The sequence below is a fragment of the Dunckerocampus dactyliophorus genome, chromosome 2, assembly GCF_027744805.1.
Source record: "Dunckerocampus dactyliophorus isolate RoL2022-P2 chromosome 2, RoL_Ddac_1.1, whole genome shotgun sequence".
Lineage (NCBI taxonomy): Eukaryota > Metazoa > Chordata > Actinopteri > Syngnathiformes > Syngnathidae > Dunckerocampus > Dunckerocampus dactyliophorus.
Window position 1 is genome coordinate 48506920 of NC_072820.1, and position 22363 is coordinate 48529282.

The 22363-nt window shown below is 43.3% G+C and overlaps 1 protein-coding gene across 4 annotated transcripts in view; it reads left to right on the top strand.

Annotated features, from left to right (window-relative positions):
- Nucleotides 1–22363, top strand: part of grid1b (glutamate receptor, ionotropic, delta 1b) — a 163343-nt gene that overhangs the window by 116121 nt on the left and 24859 nt on the right. For all 4 annotated transcript variants that reach the window (XM_054769135.1, XM_054769136.1, XM_054769138.1 and 1 more), the window contains exons 6-8: nucleotides 7191–7364; nucleotides 12833–12994; nucleotides 14736–14855. In XM_054769135.1, the coding sequence (XP_054625110.1) occupies nucleotides 7191–7364; nucleotides 12833–12994; nucleotides 14736–14855 (456 nt within the window). The remainder of the gene's footprint in view (nucleotides 1–7190; nucleotides 7365–12832; nucleotides 12995–14735; nucleotides 14856–22363) is intronic.

Consider the following 22363-nt stretch of genomic DNA (forward strand, 5'->3'; position numbering starts at 1 on the left):
GCTTTTTGTGAAAAGATCCATTTCAAACATAACTTTTCACTTTGACACAATGTGTTTGCTTTTGTGACACCTCAAATATGTAAACAACTAAACCACAACATCAACAACACAAAAAAGGGATGTTTTACGCCAAAATAACAATTTATTTACAAATATAGCACCATGAACTATTTACAATTTTCATATTTGGAACTGAACTGTGGTGTGCGCGCGTGTGTGCGCGTTAAAATTTGCCTACAATGCGTGACCTTCTGCACGCTACACTCCTCCACGCTCTTTCACTTCCTCCTCGCTGTCGACCGAGTTAATGCACGCAAAAGATCCACGCCGAGCGCTTATCGAATGCGCTTCTGCCACCCTGTGGCCGTTTTTATGGCTATAAAACTGCTTGAAGAGTCACCTCTTATTGTGCACTTGCGTCATCACCTCTCTTTGCCTTTTGCGCAAAAAAAAATTAAAAGAGCGAGTGTTCGGGTTGGAAAAAAACGTATAAATACGTCTTTGGTATTGAATGAGTTAATAATGGGCTTTCGAAGCAGAATTGGTGTGCCCCATTATGTGCATTAATTAGCTGCCTCTTTTGAGATGTTTTTATCTCTTTAAAACGCACAGAAAAGAGAAAGACGTGTGTTCATGTCTCACATAAGGATGTGGATGATGGGCAGAATTCCCCAAAAAGTGCACTTTTCCTTTAAAGTGACGCTTTAAAAGGCTATACATGAAACATGAACATTATTTATTCATTAATTATGATTTATTATATACGAGTGGACGAGTGGTTACCCTGTTGGCCGCACAGTCAGGGGACGGAGGGTTGGAATCTCCATTTGGGCGTCTGTGTGTGTGGCTTTTCGCCGGGCAACATGCATGTTAGGCTCATTGGAGAATCTAAATGGGGAGCGTGAACGCTTGTGTGCATATACGTGTGCTGTGATTGGCTGCTGATTCTCATGAGGACAAGTGGCAGCTATAGAAAATGAATGGATAGATGTTCCATGTTTCTTTTTAAAACATTCCTAATAGCAAAGCTTTTCATTGCGTGACTGTTCTGCTGTTCCACTCCTGTTAAAGCAGGGGGGTCCATACTTTTTCCAGGGAGGGCCACATAGTGAAAAATGAAAGGATGCAAGGCCCACTTTGAGATTTTGACATAAAGTCGTCAACAACGTGAATCCCCTCACAGAATGCGAGTGAAAAGGCTTTGACGTCACGTCGAGGGGATTTGCTCGTGCAAATTTGCTCTTCTTCAGTAACGTTGGAGCACACTGAGAACGCAAACAGCCATGAAGACCTTCTGGAAAGATGTTGTTGGCGTGTCTCTTTGAAGCGCTAATGAGGTGATTAGCGGACAACAAGGGAGGTTACTTAAGCGGCGTATCGGGCAGCACATCCATCATGCTGCCTCCGCCCTGCTGTCACAGAGACGAAGAGGTCAACGCCTCTCTGACAAACTATTAATGAATGAACTCCACACGCGCGTCATCCGCGAAGACCACGTTTGAGGGAACGAGTCACATTTGACATTCACAATGGAGGTTTGGAATCAATTAACCACAATAAACCAGGGGTTACTGTATATACACTTCAATATGGTGACGATGGTGCGTTCAAGGACCGCCGAACTAATTGCAAAATCCCAATGCTTGGAAAAATATATTATCAGTGAAGGATAAACCTGTAAAAATTGTGGACTTTCTTTAAACAGTGGTACATGCATGCTGTGCATTTTACCTGTGTTATCATTAGCATTATTGTTTATAAATTATTACCCACTTAGGGTGGATGAGATGTGTTTTCTGCAGAAAAAACAACAAGGAACTCTCCCGATGCTATCACGTGTGATTCTATATTGTGTCTTTTTTGTCTTATTTTCTTTTATGATGTCCACTATACTGTGTAATGAGGGTGTAAAAGCGACTATAGGGGTGTTATTTCATGTCTAGAGGGCTCTAATGATGGTAAAAAACAAATTTAGACGGTTGTAAACAGGTGTTCTAACTCTAAAAATAGTCCATTTGTAAATAATGAGTCCTACTTTTCACTTATTACGGTCAGGTCAGGAACCAAATAACCACGATAAACGAGGGATTAAATGTACACGTTTTCACGTCAGATTCGGCAAAAGTCTCGTCCCTCAGTTTGTGGAGAGTCACTTTCTTGACGCTAAATATAGTGACCGTATTCTCTGGCAGACCAAGTGTGTTCGAACTGGCATTACGCTGTTTACGGGTCCGTGGGAAAGTTGTTTGAGAATAATGAGAGGTGCAATTTAAGAAAACTTGCATGCAAGGAGACAAATCAATACAACCTGTAAGACAACTTGTTGAGAAAATGTCTGACTATTCATGCTAAAATGTTGAGCGCATTTGCAAGGGCAGACAGAGGCGATGAAGGGCAGACTCACATGCCCAGACAATCAAGCCTATTTGAATCAGGTGATACGCATGTGGAGGACGTTTGGAGACAATAGGCAGATAATCATATCAAGTCATCCATCCATCCATTTTCTGTGCCGCTTTTCCTCATTTGGGTTGCGGGGGTATGCTGGAGCCTATCCCAGCTGGTACACCGTGAACTGGTCGCCAGTCAATCATATCAAGTCAGTGTGACAATAATGTGTATTTTAGCAGAAATACATACAGTATGTATGTTATTGCATAACTGTAACTAATATTAGTCAAATCGACCAAGCTGCCATCGAAACCCTAAATAACCCAGACAGAAACCTGTGACACGCAGGTCCGTCAGGCTCCTCCTCTTCATCATTACATGTGTGGGAGAGCCAGGAGTTGTTTCTGGGATGGGCAGTTGATGAAGTCGTGACGGTGATTAAAAGTGACAGTGTGTGTGGTTCATGTTGTACACGTTACACCGTCAATGTATGGATTTTCAGATAGAAGCTTGTTTTATAGAGCACTTAGTCACGCTGCTGAGTTATCACCCCCCCGTGGACCATGACAGAAATCTATATTTACATTCCGATGGCGGTGGTCCAGTGGACAATAGCATTGGTGCACGGACAGGGGGTGAAAAGTGAAGAAAATGTGGCTGATTGATTGCATATTCAGCATCGCGGATTTTGTGGATTTTCAATCAAAATTTTATTGTGTTGGCCTTTTTTTTTTTTGGAAAACTTAACCCATTCACCCTAAGTGATAATAAAACATAAAATGTCAGCATAATGCTTAATAATACAACATATAGTGCGTGTTGGTGTGAGGTTTCATTTGTGCCTTGCACTTCTTGTCGGTGGCACCACTTCCACAGGAAAGGCCAGTGAGACGCGCATCTGTCATTCATGTGTGCGATTGCTTCTTGATTTTTAAGCGTGTATTTACACCAAACGTCCTGCACCTTCTCATGTTTTTGGCAAGAAAAGCGCCCGAGATGCTCTATTGGCTTTCTTACCGATATCTGATACAATGATACTGTCCGGCATGTCATTACTGATACCGTTATAGGCAGCAGCTCTTTCCTCAAACTGCAGTAATCCCTCATTTATCACGGTTATCGGGTTCCAGACCCAACGTCATAAGTACATTTATTATTTTCATAATTAAATTATAGAAAATATGTTTAGGACCTTCTAAATACATGTTCTAACATTAGTAGAGCCCTCAAAACATGAAATAACACCCCTATAGTCACCTTTACACTCTTATTACCCAGTATACTAGACGTAATAATAATAAATGATAAAATAATAGTAATGGATGAGATTTTTTTCAAAGCAAAGCGCTTCACAATGAAGCAAACCCATTATTCATTCAGGTTCAAACAGGTTTAGACCCCAACGTCTACAATAACCTCCGCCCCATTTCAAACCTACCATTCATTTTCAAAATATTGGAAAAAAACGTTGCCTCACAGCTCCACGCCCATCTAACCCATGATGCCCTCTATGAAGAACTCCAGCCTGGCTTCCGCCCCCAACACGGCACTGAAACCACACTCCTCAAGATCACCAATGACCTCCTCATGGCGGCGGATTCCGGCCTACTTACCACCCTCATCCTCCTCGATGTGAGTGCGGCCTTTGACACGATCTCTCACTCCATCCTCCTCAAGAGACTTCCCTCCATCGGCATCGGCCACACCCCAACCCCCCAGCTGGTTTCATTCGTATCTCTCAGGCCGCACTTAGTTCATTCAGCTCAAGTCCCACAGATCCCAGTCCTCCTCTGTTTCTACAGGCGTGCCTCAAGGCTCTGTCCCAGGACAACTCCTTTTTATCATCAACCTTCACCCTCTCTGCAATATCTGGCGTAAATACAACATCCATTTCCATTGCTTTGCGGATGACAACCAGCTATACCTCTCTAGAAAACCAAATTCCATCCTCCCTCCTCCCTCACCACCTACTTAACTGAAATCAAATCCTGGCTCACCTCAAATTTCCTTAAACTCAACTGTGGAAAAAAACAGAAGTCCGTGTGGTTGGCTCTAAATCTATACTATCCAAAGTTGACAGTTTTTCCCTCAGCATCAACAACACCATGATCTCCCCCTCCCCTCAGGTTCAGAGTCTGTGTGTCGTCCTCAATAGCTTGCTGTCAATCCATTCCCACTTCAATAACATTACCCGGTCTGCATACTTCCATCTACGCAACATCAATCGCCTTCGCCCCTCCCTCAGCCCCCATACTACCTCTATTCTTGTTCACAGCTTGGTTACATCCCGTATAGATTACTGCAACTCTGTCCTTGTCAGCCTCGCTCACAAATCCTTCCAAGCTTCAAATGGTTCAGAATTCAGCTGCCCGTATCATCACCAGAACCCCTTCTTTTCATCACATCACCCCCATCCTGGAGCACCTCCACTGGCTCTCTGTCACATCTAGAACATACTTCAAGGCCATCCACAACCCCCCCCCCCCCCCCCCCCCCTCCCCCTCCCACCAGACATCCGCAACATAGACTCTCTTCCTCTTTTCAAATCCGCACTCAAAACCCACTTATTCAGGACATCTTATTCTCTGCAATTTTATCAGCTTTTTTTTTTTTTTTTTTTACACGCGTGTGCTGCTTTTAACAGGGTCTATGTACAGTGTCCTTGGGTTCCTTGAAAGGCGCTTACAAATAAAATGCATTATTATTATTAGTATTATTATTCACTCCTCAGTCACACACTGGTGGTGGTAATCTACATCTGTAGCCCACGGAAACAATTTGCACCTACGGCCGCTCCGACCACCACCAAACATTCATTCACATTCATACACCAGAGCGGGCAGCAGTGGAGGCAAGGTAGGTGTGTCTTGCCCAGGGACACAACAACAGTGACTGGGTGGAGGGAGCAGCAAGGATTGAACCATCAACCTTCCGGTTTCTGGATGACCTGACAGCATGAAGTTGCCACAGCTTGTCACCACTTAAATACTCAATACGCATACAAACCTACCAATAAATCCACCCAACAGAAGACAAAACTCCCAGGAGATCTCTTAGCTTTCTAAAACCCTCTCTGTTTTAAATTAGTAGCCTATGTGTGCATTTGAAAAATAAGACACATCATTTTTTAATAGAACCAGATTTGGCAGCCAAAGACCAGGTCTTCCAGGCGGCGCTCGGTATCCCACGTCCGGGCGGGGTGCGGTCACTCCTCTTTCTTTTTTCCATAGGCTCTTCTGAATCACCCTTGGTCTGGCCCGTCACCCAGAACCTGTTTGCCTTGGGAAACCCTACCAGGGGCATATAGCCCTGGACAACATAGCTCCTAGGATCACTCGGGCAGTCAAACCCCTCCACCACGATAAGGCGGTGATTCACGGAGGGGAATCACCCTAGTCAGGTGTTCAGGGCATGCCCAGCCGGGAGAAGGCCCCGGGGCAGGCCTAGGACACGCTGGAGGGATTATGTCTCACACCTGGCCTGGGAACGCCTTGGTGTCCTCCGGGTGGAACTGGAAGAGGTGGCCGGGGGCGGGGAAGTCTGGGCTTCCCTACTGAGACTGCTGATAAGCGGAAGAAAATGGGTAGATGGAATGTTTTTTAATATAATGTCATAATATATCCATCCGTCCATCTTCAGCTTATCCAAGGTCGGCCCTTGGGGGCAACAACCCAACCCAACAACCCAACCAGGGAAGCCCACAATTCCCTCTCCCCATCTAGCTCCTCCTGAGGCGTTCCCAGGCCAGTTGAGAGACATAGTCTCTCCAATGTGACCTGCGTCATCCCCGAGTCCTCCTACCGGTCGGACGTGCCCTGAAAACCTCCCCAAGGGAAGCCAGATGCCCGAACCACCCCATCTGGCTATTCTCAATGCGGAGGGCCAGCGGTTCTACTCTGAGTTTCTCCCAAATGACAGTGCTGCTCATCTTATCACTAAGGGAGAGCCCAGCCACCCTATAGAGAAAACTCATTTCGGCCGCTTGTGCCACCATCTTTTCCTTTCGGTCACTACCCAAAGCTCATGACGATAGGTGAGGGTGGGAACGTAGATCGATGGGTAAATTGAGAGCTTTGCCTTTTGGCTCAGCTTTCTCTTCACTACAACGGGCCGATGCAAAGTCCGCATCACTGCAGACACCACACCAATCCACCTGTCGATCTCGCGTTCCATCCTTCCCTCACTGGTGAACAAGACCCCGAGGTACTTAAACTCCTCCACTTATTAGAGCAGGACCTCATCCCCGACCCAGAGATGACACTCCACCCTTTTCTGAGTGAGAACCATGGACCGGGACTTGAAGGTGTTGATTCTCATCCCAGCTGCTTCACAATCTGCTGCGAACCGATCCAGTGAGAGTTGAAGGTCACGCCTCGATGAAGCCTGCAAAAAGCAGCCACCAATCCGGAACCCCTCAACGCCCTGGCTGCGCCTAGAAATTCTGTCCATAAAAGTATTGAACAGAATTGGTGACGAAGGGCAGCCAATTCTGACGGGAAACAGGTCTGACTCATTGTGAACCAAACTCTGACACTGGTCATACAGGGAACGAACCGCCTGAATTAGGTGGTCCAGGACCGCATTGCCAGAATATATAATACATTTAATAATATATCAAATATGTTTGATTGTGTGGTTTGTTTTTTTAAGTGTGCAGGAGTAGGGGGTACATGACTTTGAGTCAAATGTCTGAAGGGGTACGCGACTGTGAAAAGTTAGGGAACCACTGATCTAGTGTGTTTCTTTGTGTTGTGTTCATGTAAAAACACTCATGTTGACGAAGCGGGCGTCCTCCACAGGAAATCAGCGACACAGAGATCCTGGAGCTGACCCACAGCGCGCTAGGCCGCATGACGGTCATCAGGCAGATCTTCCCGCTGTGGAAGGACAGCAGCGCTCGATGTCTGCGACACAACCACCGCATCTCCTCGTTGCTGTGCGACCCTCAGGAGGGATACCTGCAGAACCTGGAGGTAAAGATAACATCTTTGTGTCTCGGAAAATGCCGTCGTCCGTGTAAGTGCACAAATCAGCCATCTGCATCCATAAATTCATGAGCGCATCCCCAGAGGCCGCCGCCCACACTCGGAAGCTGCCGGAATGTGCTGAACAATAAACACACACGCCAACCTCAACGCACAAAATAGCTCCCAGCTTCTTGTCCAAACAAAACTGGATGGTCTGGAACGCCTCCTGACCAGCAGGAAGTCCAGTACAGGAGGTTTTTGGTCTACGTCCCCGTTCCGGTTAGTGTAAGTTGGAGCTTATGTAATCCTGTCTGGTGTGTCCCCTGGGCATGCATGGGCCTCAAACCACGGTCAAACCAAGTTTCTTGCGCTATTTTTTAAGTTTTTAATTAATTAATAGGGGCATGTATGTAACCATGAAACATCATAACACAAAACGCTGTAAACCAAGGACCACCTGAATTCATCATTTATGGGCGTGCGTGCATAATCACAAAATGTCATAACTACAAAACGTCATAACTAGCAAGTTGTAACTACAAAACGTTGTAACTACAAAATGTTGCAAACCAAAGACCACCCGAATTAATAATTTATGGGTGTGTGTATGTAACTACGAAATGTTGTAACTACGAAACATTGTAAACCGGGGACCACCTGTATTAATTTATGGGAGTGCATGTGTAATCACTAACAGGGCCCAAGGCAAACCTATCACTGGGGCCCTCCACATCCTTTTTTTAAAAAAATGTTTAATGGTTTAATATATTTTAATGTATTTTACTGCTTTAATACTGACATCTTTGCGTCACTCTCAGCTTCATCTACTGCATTCTCCTTGGCTGACGCTGACAGTAGCGGAGGTGCTGTCCTCGTGTCGACGTTTGTTGCGACCAAGGACATAAGAATTGAATAGGACTGTCTACTCAAATGACGCAAATGAACGGAACAGAGTGTAGTACGCCATGGAGCTGAAAGTCTGCCATGATGGTGTGCAAGAGAGGTGGGCGGGGCTAGTGTACAATGTATTCACTAGCTCTGAACTGAGTATAAAATCAATTATACGCCGTGCGTACACTTTGATAAAATGGATGAATGTTATTTACTGAACAAAGTGAATAAATACACTCCTGATCAAAATCATAAGACCAGTTGAAAAATGGCTAGAATTAGCATTTTGCACATTTGGATCTTAATGAGGTTTTAAGTAGAGCTACAATATGCAAAAACAAGAAGGGGGGGTGAGACAAAAAGCATTTTGAAAAAGTAATTTATTGAAAACAACAATTAAACTGAAATAGGCTGTTTATCAGTTGATCAAAAGTTTAAGACCATCGCTCAAAAAATAACAAAAACCTCTCCAAACCAGAACAAAAACTGTTCAGTAGGACTCAGTAATGAGGAGCTCCACCGTTCTTGTTCATCACTTCAAAAATGGCTTTGGGCATGCTTGATGCGAGTGTTTCCAGGAGGCTAGTGGGAACATTGCTCCAAGTGGTGAAGATGGCTTCACCAAGGGCATCAACTGTCTGGAACTGATGGCCATTTTTATAAACTTCCCTTGCCATCCATCCCCAACTGTTCTCTATGGGATTTAAATGAGGGGAACATGCAGGATGGTCCAAAAGAGTGATGTTATTCTCCCTGAAGAAGTCCTTGGTCTGCAGCGTTGTCCTGTTGAAGAACCCAGCTGTTACCACACAGACGAGGGCCCTCAGTCATGAGGGATGCCCGCTGCAACATCTGCACGTAAGCGGTCGCCGTTTGACGACCCTGCACCACCTGAAGCTCCAGTGTTCCGCTGAATGAAAAAGCACCCCAGACCATGATGGACCCCCCTGCACTGTGCCGGGTAGAAAACATCTCAGGTGGGATCTCCTTGTCATGCCAGTAACGTTGGAAGCCATCTGGACCGTCAAGGTTACATTTTTTATCATCAGAGAAGAAAACTTTGTTCCACCTTTCAATGTCCCATGTTTGATGCTCCCTGGCAACGTCTAAACGGGCATTTTTGTGGCGTTGAAGGAGACGAGGTCTTTGAATTAGTTCTTTGTTTTTTAAACCCTTTTCCCGCAGATGGCGTCTGATGGTTATTGCGCTGCAGTCGGCACCAGTAAGGGTCTTAATGTGGGTGGAAGACCGCCCTGTGTCTTGATGGACAGCCAATCGGATCCTCCGGCTCAGCGCAGGCGTGATTTTTTTGGGTCTACCACTTGACTTTTTTGTTCCATAATGCTCAGGATCTGAATGACTGATTTACTGCTCCCAACCTCAGCAGCCATGGCACGCTGCGAGAGGCCTTGCTTATGCAGCTCCACAATCCCACCACGTTGAAAAAGAAAAGCTTCTTAGCTTTACCATCAGGAGGGCATGACAGTGGGAATGCCTGACAGAAAATGAACATTTGGAGCAGATTTGGGCTTTTATAGCCTGTGGTCTTAAACTTTTGATCAGCTGATAAACAGCCTATTTCAGTTTAATTGTTGTTTTCAATAAATTACTTTTTCAAAATGCTTTTTGTCTCACCCCCCCTTCTTGTTTTTGCATATTGTAGCTCTGCTTAAAACCTCATTAAGATCCAAATGTGCAAAATGCTAATTCTAGCAATTTTTAAATTTTTTTTTTTTTTGGTCTTAAGATTTTGATGTATATATATAAATGTGTAAAAAAAATAGCGATGCTCCGATCAGGGTTTTATGCTGCTGGTACCGATACCGACCATCCATGAGTGTAATCGGCTGATACCGATACTGAAACCAATCACGTGTAAATTTTTAAATGTACTACTGGCTATATCGGGGGTCACCAACATTTTTTTTTTTCAGTCTGAGGAATCCAATCACTTTTCGGGCTATCCGCCTTATGGGCGCCACAAACGAGAGGCGATCGCAGGCGCTCGTCGCCTCCCGTGTGCGTGGTTTGCTTCGCGTTTGCCGACCGCGAGCCTCGATAGCTCATCACACACTGCCTAGTGCCCGCCCCTCAAATGCCAGGCAACGTGCCACCCTGGCGAGACTATTTTCCGTGGCATGTTTTGCAAGGTGTAGAACTCTCATAACAGGTACGGTAAGTCCCACACGGCAGCCATGCTTGTTTTGGCGTTGTGTTGGGAAAGTGAGCGGGAGACGGTCGCTATAGGCTGGGTGCTGTAATGGGGGCGGAGCTGATCGGCGGATGTGATCGCCGTTGCATATGCCGATACCGTGGTTTTTCCACAGAAATCGACCGATACTGATCGGTGGCCGATTGATCGGAGCACCCGACTTGCCTTTTTGAGGGAGTCCCACTCAATATACACTTTGTGAGTCTTGTCCAATGTTTACTTTTTATTTACAACAACCAGTGTTCTAAATGTACAACATTTTTATCAACATTTGTTTGTGGGAAACTTGAAAAATGACAAATCTGGTCTTTTGGACCGTCTATTAGAGCAATTAATGGCTGAGCAGTGCACCGAGGACATGATTTCAACGCAATGTTGCTGGATTCTGCTCACCATCATGGCGGCCAAACCCGTGCAGGGCATACTACCGAGTTGACAGTCCTATTCGATTCTCGTGTCCTTGGTTGTGGCTGTGAAAAAGGTTGAGACCATGGGTCGTTTTGATAAAAACTGTTTTCCACTCACCGCCTCCTCTTCTCTGCTCCGCTGGGGTAACTTGGCGCCAGCATGTTTGTTTTGGAATAGTCCATTGCATGAGAAGGGAGTGGCGGCGGTCAGAGGGCTTATGAAAGCTTACGCATTTTGATGCAGCGTTAAGCATGTGAATTAAGACTAACACAGTAGTATGTACTTTAAATTGAAGAAGAAAAAAATGAATAATCAGTTTTTATGAGACGTGTGGGGGCACCTGGAATTGAAACCCCAGGCAATTGCTTGTGTTTGCCTAATGGTAAGTCCACCCCGATCACAAAACGTCGTAACCACGATACGTTGTAAACCAAGGAAAGTATGAATAAGTTATGAGAGTGCAAGACAAACCTTCAGTAGCGGCCATTTTAGATGATGTTTACTGATCTTTCAATGCGCACAGATGATTGTGTTCTATGACTGCATAAACATGGAACTTACCAAAAGAAAGATTAGACTTTTTTCACCACGAAAAAAGTTTGTTTCCACCTTTTTCCGTTCTTTAGTAATCATCAGTAGAACATGGGTAAGTTTCAGGAAAATATCAGTTCCCAACTAAAGCTTTTTTGACAGCTCAAATATCTAAACAACTATACCAACATCAACAACACAAAAAAGGGGTTGTTTTACATCAAAATAACAATTTATTTACAAATATAACACCATGCACTATTTACAATTTTCACATTTGGAACTGAACTATGTCTGTGCCCGTGTGTGCACGCGTTGCACGCGCATGTGAATGTGTTATATTTTCCCTACACTGCGTAACTTCTGCAGGCTCCACTCCTCCACGCTTCCTGTCATGTGTGATTTGTTAACACGACCCCTGCCGAGCTCTTATCAAATGCACTTCTGCCACCTTGTGGCCGTTTTGGCTTACAATTGCTCTGAAGTGAAATGCATTAGTGGAGAGTTGCATCGTCACCTCTTTTTGCCTCTAGTGCAAAAAAACTTAAAAGACGTATAAATATGTTGTTGGAATCGGGCGTCCGAAATCTAGGGATGTCCGACATTGGCTTTTTTGCCGATAGCCGATATGCCGATATTGTCCAACTCTCAATCTCCGATACCGGTATGTGTAATATCACATATCTCCTGTGGTGGAATGAACACATATTTGTTGTGAAGCTACTGGAGAGAGCATCAGCAGTTAGCTTCTCAACGTGGCTGCAAACAACATTGTACAATCTGAGGAATACTTGCCATTCGGTTTAGGCTGTGACATTTGTCAACAGAGCAGCCGTTTACATTTTTTTTCATCATCAAAATGTCCAGGGAAGAAAATCAAGTGTCATAGCTTTCATGTCGGCCTAGCACTCCTAGTGCAGCAGCAGTGCCGGAGCCAGAAATGTTTCATTGGGGTGGCCAAGGTGAGACCATTACTCGCATAGAGGCGGCAATAAGTTGATGCCTGAAATGTCCCGATGGCCAGCGGGGTGGCCGGAGAGTGACCAGGGGTGGCCGTGGCCGTGGTCATGTAGCTCTGCCACTGTGCAGCAGCACGCTGTATTCGTTTCCACGCCACACTACAAATTGCATGTACATAGTCATTCATGGGCCAAAATTAACATATTTTGGTGGGCCGATATTATCGGACAACACTAATAATAACTTCTAAATACGTCTTTGGCATTGAATGAGTTAATTATTTATAGGTGTGTGCATACTTACAACTGCCAAATGTTGTAACTAGGAAGTGGAAACTACAAAACGTCGTAACGTGAGGACCACCATGTGAGAACGTCAGAGAGATTATTTCCAGCCAGTGTAGCCTGTAGGCATCTATGCTAGCTCTCTTTGTGCGCACTTCCCCTGACCCCGCCCCCTACCTCTCACGCAGGTGTCCAACCTCTACCTGTATGACAGCGTGCTGATGCTGGCCAACGCCTTCTACCGGAAGCTGGAGGACAGGAAGTGGCACAGCATGGCCAGCCTCAACTGCATCAGGAAGTCCACCAAGCCCTGGAACGGAGGCTGGTCCATGCTGGAGACCATCCAAAAGGTACGCTACTCTCTGCTTTGCTTTTTCTACGTTTCTATTTTGAAAGCTGTCACCGTTGAAAAGAGAACATATTTAGGAAGGCAGTGGGAAGTTGAATTCTAATAAAAGCTCTTTCACTTTATAGCCGCCTGCGTTTTATTGCTTCCTTCAGCAGTTATGAAGCTAATGTTTCAGCTCAGCAGTAAATTGCCTTCATGCAGGTTAGCTAAACCTCGCGGAGGTTTGCTTCCATTTTTTCAGGGCGCTAATCATTAGCTCCAGAGAACCATTTGACTATGGACATTTATTATGCGAATGATTGCGTCGAAGGCTTAAACTGGCACTGCAGATGTCTGTTTAATAACATTAAATTATCAAAGGTGAGTAAAATGGTGTTTTTCAGCGTTCCTCGCCTTTCATGTGGCATTTTTGCTAGTAAATGAGAAGGAGCTAGCATCTATCAGCGCTTTGGTACGACGACTGACTGGAGGCAATCGGAAGCCAAACATTTGCGCGCATTTATTCCCGCGCGCTGACAGCCGGCGCGACCTTTGCCGCTGACAGAGGAAGGTTTTTTAGTTTGCCGCTGACGCGCTGTCGTCTGCGCTGTCGTCTGCGCTGCTACATGAACTAATGGAAGGCGTGAAATGTCATTTCATCTGTGGCCTTTCAGCTAAACAACGCTCGCTCACAGCTGCAAAATCACCAAGCAAATACCTTCAACATTTCAAAGAGTTGATCAGTGAACGAGGTTGCGTTTGATGTGTTAGCGTTGTGATGTTAGCCTGGCGCGACTTCAGGGCCATTCCGCCCAATCGATGCCATTTGCATCCCTTCAAATACTGTAGATAGTTGCACAATAAAATGAACTGTTAATTCCTCTTTTTTCAATGAAACAAAGTGTGCATATTAAATAAATACAATTAATTAAAAATTTTATAAAATGTTAATTTAAACAATATTTTAACATTTATTTTTTCTGATTTATTTATTTTATTGTCTGTTTTTTAAATAATAAAAATGATTTAAAGCAAATTTTAAACTACTTTGAACACTGGAAAAATAGCATTATTTGTATTGCTCTTCTTCCCGACTACAGTGGTGTGAAAAAGAGTTTGTCCCCTTCCTGATTTCTTTTTTTTTTTGCGTTTGTCACGCTTAAATGTGTCATATCATCAAACAAATGTAAATATTAGTCAAAATGCAGTTTTTAAACGAAATGTTTTGTTATTTAGAGAGAAAAAAAATCCAAACCTACATGGCCCTCGTCAAAGTACTGACCCGAATCCTATTGAGATGCTGTGGCACGACCTTAAGAAAGAGAAAACTCATTGCAAGTTATCGCAAACGCTTGATTGCAGTTACTAGGTTTAGGGGACTTTGTCACACAGGGCCATGTAGCTTGGCATTTTGTCTCCCTTAATAATAAAAAGTTTCATTTAAAAACTGCATTTTGTGTCCAGGACTAATATTTACATTTGTTTGATGATCTGAAACATTTAAGTGCGACAAAAATGCAAAAAATAAGAAATCAGGAAGGGGGCAAACACTTTTCCACACCACGGTATTTGCTAATGCTACGCTAAAAACTCCCTCCTGTTACTTTGAGTCGTGTTACTCAAATCAGTAGGAAACTTGCTTGAGTCGAGGTGTCCTCCGATATGTGTATTATCACATTTAGAGTTGAAAAAGGACAGGAATTGAGGATTCGACTTTGAAAGCTGAGGAAGAGACGGAAGTGTAAATGTCGTCACGTCTCCAGGGCAACATCACAGGTCTGACGGGGACGATGGACTTTAAGGACAGCGGCGCCAACTCTCACGTCCACTTCGAGATCCTCGGCTCGAGTTTCAGCGAGACCTTCGGCAAGGACGTCAAGAGGGTGAGTTCGTGCCTTTTTTCTCCACTACTGTGTGACAAAAACGAGAACTAGTGCCATATTGTCCTACATTTATTTTATCTCCATATTTAGATTCATTGGCCATGAAAACATACCATTAGCAATGGGATTCATAATGATATCAATATTAGTTCAGTAGTTATTCACAAAAATCACATTTTCTGCAATGGCGGTTCTCTTCTCCGTAGATTTTGAAGATACAACAAATCTGTTGGCACACTCCAGATTCCAGTGTTTTGTCTATTTTTAATGGTGTTATAGCTCCATTGTTGCCTTCCTATGATGAAAATGCCAAAGGTCTCCTGTTTTTTCATATTCTGGATCATAGTATCCGGAATGATTCCATTATCTGGATCAGCCTTTGATATTTTGTACAATCTGTTGGAAACTTGTCCTGTATTTTTTCTTCAAAGTGTTTTGACCATTTTTTGTGGAGGTTTAAGCACAAACGCAATGTTAAAGAATCCTTGAAAATATCCCTGGATCCAGACGGTGATCCGGATCACCCCCAAAATTGACTCGGTTCTTCCATATCCCATTTCTGAATGTCATCCAAATCCATTCAGAACTTTTCAAGTTATTTTGAACACAAGCGAACAAACAGACAAACGCCGGCAAAAACACAACCTCGGTGGAGGTAACAAGACTGGAGTTTTGCCGCTTTTTCTCGCTGCTTGTCTTTGTCGCTTTGTTGGTATCAAATGCCCCTCAAGTATCAACATGCTGCCGTGTTGGCAGCAGCACCCACTAGTGGTCTGGCATGCTCACTGCAGTCCGCAGCCTTCCTGCTGGCTTTATTATACAGTATACACACATGTCACTGACCCTCGCATGCATTCTTAATAACCACTGCAATCATTATTGTAGTATCCCCACACACACACACACACACACACACACACACACACACACACACACACACTAATGCTGCAGTAATGAAGATTTAATCATGTGGCCGCTCGCTCTGAATTATGAGTCCCTCTGTAGTTAATAATGGCCATACTAAGAACACAACCCCCCCCAAACACACACACACACACACACACAGACAGACGTGTGCGTGTGTAATGAAGCCCCCCCCCCCAGCTATTATCCCACTCATATACACAGAAAGAAGCATGAAGACGTATTATTGTTATTAGCACAGGCAGCTTACTATATATATATCATGATAATATAGTCATTGATATAAATGTATCGTGATATTTACTGATATAAATGTAAGAATTTGTATTCATATGTGAAATACAGTCGTCCCGAGCCGCCTCGCGCTCTGACTTTCACGGCTTCACTCTGTCATGGTTTATCGGAAGTCTGTTCATTAAAAAATCATGCTGTTTCGTGATTTGAATACAGTCTATTATTAGTAAAAAAAAAAAAAATGCATATTTAAGCCAATTTTATGGATTTTTCTGCCTAAATGACGCATTTTCAAGCATAAAAATGTCTAAATGAAGTCAAATACAAATATAAGGCATTCAGAAGATGCATTCAAAGACACCGTGATGATATGTAGTATTCTACACTGGTCACTGGAAGTACTGGATGGAAGTACAAAAAAAAAAGTAACTCTCACAATTGTAACATGTGTCAGTCTATACTGTATTATGTCTTATTTTCTCTTATTATGTCTACTATATTGGGTAATAGAAGGGTAAAGGTGACTATAGGGGTGTAATGTTAAAAACTGTATTTAGAAGGTTGTAAACAGGTTTTCTATGCTCTAGGTAAATAAAATATAAATAAGAAATCCTTCTTGGCGGAAATTCACTTATCACAATAGGGTCTGGAAGCAATTAACCGTGATAAAGGAAGGATTACTGTGTATAAATTTCACTATGGTGCACTCACGAACCGCCAAAGTGCGAAACATATACTGCAGCACACACGAACACGAGTCTTTGATATCTTATTTTCTCTTATTATGTCTACTCTATTGGGTAATAGGAGTGTAAAGGTGACTATAGGGGTGTTATTTCATGTCTAGAGAGCTCTAATTATGTAAAAAAAAAAAAACGTATTTAGAAGATTGGAAACAGGTTTTCTATTTCTTATATATCTTATTTTCTTGTATTATGTCTACATATTGGGTAATAGCGGTGTAATGGTGACTATAGGGGTGTTATTTCATGTCTCGAGGGCGCTAATAATGTTAAAAAAACGTATTTAGAAAGTCGTAAACAGGTTTTCTATGCTCTACGTAAATAGTACATTTCTAAACATGAAACTAATTGACCGCGATAAAGGAAGGATTACTGTATATAAGTTTCACTATGGTGCGTTCAAGACCAAAGTGTAAAACACTTACAGCAGCACACACGAGCACTAGTCTTCTTTATGTCTTATTTTCTCTTATTATGTCTACTATATTGGGTAATAGGAGTGTAAAGGTGATTATAGGGGTGTTATTTCATGTCTAGAGGGCGCTAATAATGTTAAAAACCATATTTAGAAGTTCATAAACAGGTTTTCTATGCTCTAACGACCAAAATATTCCATTTATAAATGAGGACTTCGTGGAAATTCACTTGTCACAGTTGGGTCTGGAACCAGTTAACCGCAATAAATGAAGGACGGTTGTATATATATAAATGTATTTCTTGATCAAATGCATTGTTCATTAGCCAAGTCAGAGTAAATGATTATGATGCTGGGGCTGTGTTATGCGAGCTCCACCTGAAGGCAGCGTCACTGAGACGTACGTTACCGTGAGGCCGACATCAAGTTAAAAGCTCAAGAACAAGTTAAAGAGGACATGAGCTGAGCATCTTTAGATGTTTGTGTGGTGTCCCCTCCTCCCTCCATCCTCCCCGTGCACACTTGATGCCATATAAATGTTCCTGTCCCAAGGCCCCCCCCCCCCCACGCTTCTCCTCCACATCACACCAGATGGAGATTGAAAAGTTATTTCCTGGTTTCCTGCGCGTGGGTCCTTCAGCCCTCCCCCGTGTGTTATCTCATCTATCTGACGCCCGATGCAGCTTGTTGTCACTAAATCGACCCCCCCGCCACCAAAGCAGGTATTTTGTCCACTGGCTGAGTGTGTGTCGGAAGACATTACGCTTCCTCGCCTACAGTCCTCACGGGAAGTGTCAGCCAATTGCTGTTTTCAATCTGATGGAGGCTGCCCCCCCCCCACTCTCACCCCCGGACGACAACATGGAGACGATTGTCTCTCCAACTTCTAATGAGGACCACATTGAAGATGTCTATACGACGCCCCAGGGCTCACCAAGAAAGAACATTTAGTACCGCAATTACTATTATTATTTTTGGTCAAATGTCCGAAACTATGCATTTTTTTTCTGCAGAAAACGCATCTCATTCACCATAACTGGTCATAATTTATAAATCGGTGATAATACAGGTAAAATGTCCCGCAATTTTTACACGTTTATGTCTTTATGCATCACTGATATCGTGTTTTCTCCAGCGTCGAGATTACAGAGGTTCTTGAATGCACCATAGTCACCATAGTGAAACTTACATACAGTAATCCCTCCTTTATGGCTCCAGACAAGACTGTGGTAAGTGAATTTCTGCAAATTAGGATTCCTTATTCATAAATGGACTCTATGTCCATAGTTGGAGCATAGAAAATCTGATTATCACCTTCTAGAAGTGTTTTTGAAACATTATTAGAGCCCTCAAGACATTAATTAACACCCCTATGGTCACCTTAACACTCCTATTACCCGATATAGTAGCCTTAATCAGAAAAAATAAGACATGTGAGACATAGAAAACCTGTTTACGGCCTTCTAAATGTGTTTTTTTTTACATTATTAGAGCCCTCTAGACATGAAATAACACCCCTACAGTCACCCTTACACTCCTATTACCCAATAGTGTATAACAGTAAGTAACACATCTAAGACATAAGATAGACTTGCACATGTTAGCATTGGGAGGGTTCCTTGTTTCATTTTTACATCCTGTTTTGTATGGTACTTCCTGCGGTGGCTATTTTCTCATCAGTGTAACACTACCGACACCTAGTGACCAGTGTAGAATACTACATAGCATCACAACGTCTTTGAATGTGTCTTTTGAATGCCTTATATAGTCATCCCTCGCCACTTTGTGGTCCAAATTTCGTTGCTTCACTCTAAAAAAATCCATAAATTGGGCAAAATCTGCATATTTAATGAAGTTTTACATATTCTTGTCCTAAATGAAGCATTTTCCAACATACTTGTATAAAAGGCTTAAGAAATGGTTGAAGTAAAATAGACATGAAAGGCATTCAGGAGACACATTGAAATGCGTCGTGATGATGTCGTATTCAATGCTGGCCACTAGGTGTCAGTAATGTTACATTGATGAGACAACAGCCACTGCAGGAAGTACGCAGTCCAGACAAAAACAATAAGGAACTCTCCCAATGACAACATGTGAGTCTGTATTATGTCTTATTTTCTCTTATTATGTCTCCTATATTAAGTAATAGGACTGTAAAGTGACTATAGGGGTGTTAGTTCATGCGTAGAGGGCTCTAATAATTTAGAGGTTGTAAACAGGTTTTCTATGCTCTAAATGTGCGGAAACTCACTTACCACGGTGTGGGGTGTGGAACCAATTAACCGTGATAAACAATCGGTGTCTTTATTTGCATTTTAGTTCATGTAGCCATTTTTATGCTTGAAAATACATAAAATGTTCTTAAATGTGCATTTTTTTAAACTAACAATAGGCAGTGGTATGTAGTAGTAGTAGTAGTACTGCGCATCAAATCCACAACACCATGGCTCACAAAGTATCATGTTTAACCTGATGTGTTAGCGCGTGAGCTCATGAAAGAAGTTATCTTTGTAGAAAGTGCGTGACGGTGTACACAGAAACAACAAGCATTGACGACTTTGTGTGGGGTTTCTGCCTTTCAGCAGAGAAAATAATGTAAAAGTGTTCTCTAATGAAGCAGTTTGCACCCTCCCACAGTGAAATCCATCTCATCTCCCGGTCCGTCCCCCGTGTGCCACAGAAGCGCTGAAGAGCTTTGCATCTATTTAGTCCGGGTGGGAAACGACTGTCCGTAATGGGGACGCCGCATTGTCTCTGGCCCCTCTCAAATGAATCCATTAGCGACGCCGGAGAATGAAAATGAGCCTCGGGCGCCGCTAATTTCGACTCCCCGAGGTAATCTGCAGTGGTTAACAACAATTTGGGCCTTTGGAAAGTCAAAGCTTGCTCGTCTCTGTGAATAATAATCATAAGACGCAGCCTTGCTGTCCAATCAGAGACGTCCAATTAGGCTCAGCGAGAATGAAGCCTTGTTAGCTGAGAGGCATCATCACGTCATGTGATCAGGGCGCTCCGAGATGAGAAGTGCAGGAATACGCTGGCATTTGTCCGCACGTCCACAGGAGAGGAACTCCACGCCGCCGTACCCTTTTTGGATGTCGGGGGGCGGCGAAGAGGCCTGACATTTGAGCAAAAGCGGAGAAGCGAGGAGGAGGAGATGGAGGAGGAGGAGGAATAATGCATGAGCGGCGCCGCGGTGAGCGCACTGCAGATTTATTCCTCATGTTGGAGCTCCGCGGGGAAGAGAGCGGAACGTCAGGACACGAGCTGTGAGGACGTTTATCTGATGACGTTTATTTACTGACCGCTTCTGAATCGGGAAGCAGCCCGGGAATGAAACGCGACTCTTTATGCCTTCAGACGCATAAAAACACGCACTTGCAGTGCACGCCCAAGCAGCGGGTGGCGCTGTGACATCGAGTGGTTCGTGGCATAAAGAACATTTCAAGCCAGATGATGGTAGATGTTCTGTACCACACACCGACTAAAACACACAGAAGACATTTCAATACAGTCAAACCCCAGATGGCATGTTTTTCATTTATCGTTGAAAATTTTGCCTCGGTTTGCGTACATTTTCCGGTTAGCGTGCAAAATGGCACTCGTCTTGTCGTGTTATTAATACACTCCGCGAGTCCAACTGTGTCCTTAACTCAATACCAAAGACGTATTTATACGTTTTTGTAATCCCGAACGCCCGGTCGGTCCCAACAGTGTATTTATTCGTATTTTACATTTTTTTGCGCGAGAGGCCAAAAGAGTTGATGATGCAACTCTGCGCTAATGCATTAACATTTCAGAGCACCTTTAAGCCATAAAAACGGCCACAAGGTGGCAGAAGTGCATTTGATAAGTGGAAGAATGGAATGGAAGAATCACACATGACAGGAAGGAGGAAGTGAGAGAGCGTGGAGGAGTGTAGCGTGAAGAGGGTTACGCATTGTAGGGAAATTTTAATGCATGCACTCGCACGCGCGCGCACGCGTGCACACATATAGTTCAGTTCTAAATGTGAAAAATGTAAATAAATTGTTATTTTGATGTAAAACATCCCTTTTTTGTGTCGTTTATGTTGGTGTAGTTGTTTAGATATATGTGCTGTCACAAAAGCAAAAAGTGTGTCAAAGTGAAAGTTATGCTTGAAATGAATCTTTTCACAAAAAGCTGGTTTTCTCCCGTTTTTTAGTCAGGAACTGATATTTTCCTGAAACTTACCTATGTTCTACTGCCGATTACTAAAGAACGGAATCAGGTAGAAACAAACTTGTTTCCCTTGATGAAAGATGGGAGTCTAATCTTTCTTTTGGTAGGTTCCATGTGAACATTGCCACACAACACAATATTCTGTGTGCCGTGAAAAATCAGTCAAAATTTTCTAAAATGGACAATACTTGTTAGCACCAACAGGAAACGCAGGTCAGCTGTGTCGCTCATCTATGATGTCATCAGTGGTTGACGCTGTAGTTCTTTGCTAGCTAGCGCAGTTACGCCATGTTACACCAGTTACGCAAATGTTAGCATAAAACACGTTTTTATAGTATGACATGCGCAAAACAATTGTAAATGCATATCAATTTTAAATGAAATGGGTAAATGAACATTTAAGGTTACTTTGACTTTCATTGAAGACATGATTGTTGGACACCAGCTTCCTGTTTTGCCATGAGTTATTTCTTGACTTCACATGTGTTTCTCACCTCAAGTCTCTTGCTTTTCTTTTGATCACGGCTGCAAAATAACTCAAAAAATGGAGCCAACGAAAGTTGTAGCCGTTGAGGCTCTTCAATAATGTCACACTCCTTACCCTTATGTCCCAAAACGGTCCCTCTTATGAAAATGAGATACAGTCGTCTCTCGCCACTTCACAGTTCAAGCTTACCGGATTCACTCTACCACAGTTGAAAAAAAATATGTTAATGAATAAACGCTGTTAATGAATAAACTCTGTTTCATGGTTGAATACAGCCTATTATTAGTCAAAAATCTGCATATTGAAGCAAACTGTGCATATCTTTGGCCGAAATTCAGCATTTTCAAGCATATGAGTAGCTAAATGGCCAAACTCCCGACGTGACTTCGTGTTTGCCCGCTGCTCAGCTCCGCCAGGGAACACATTTACAGCAACACACACGAGCATGAGTCTTATTTGTGCTTCACTTTCTCTTATTATGTCCGCTATATTGGGTAAT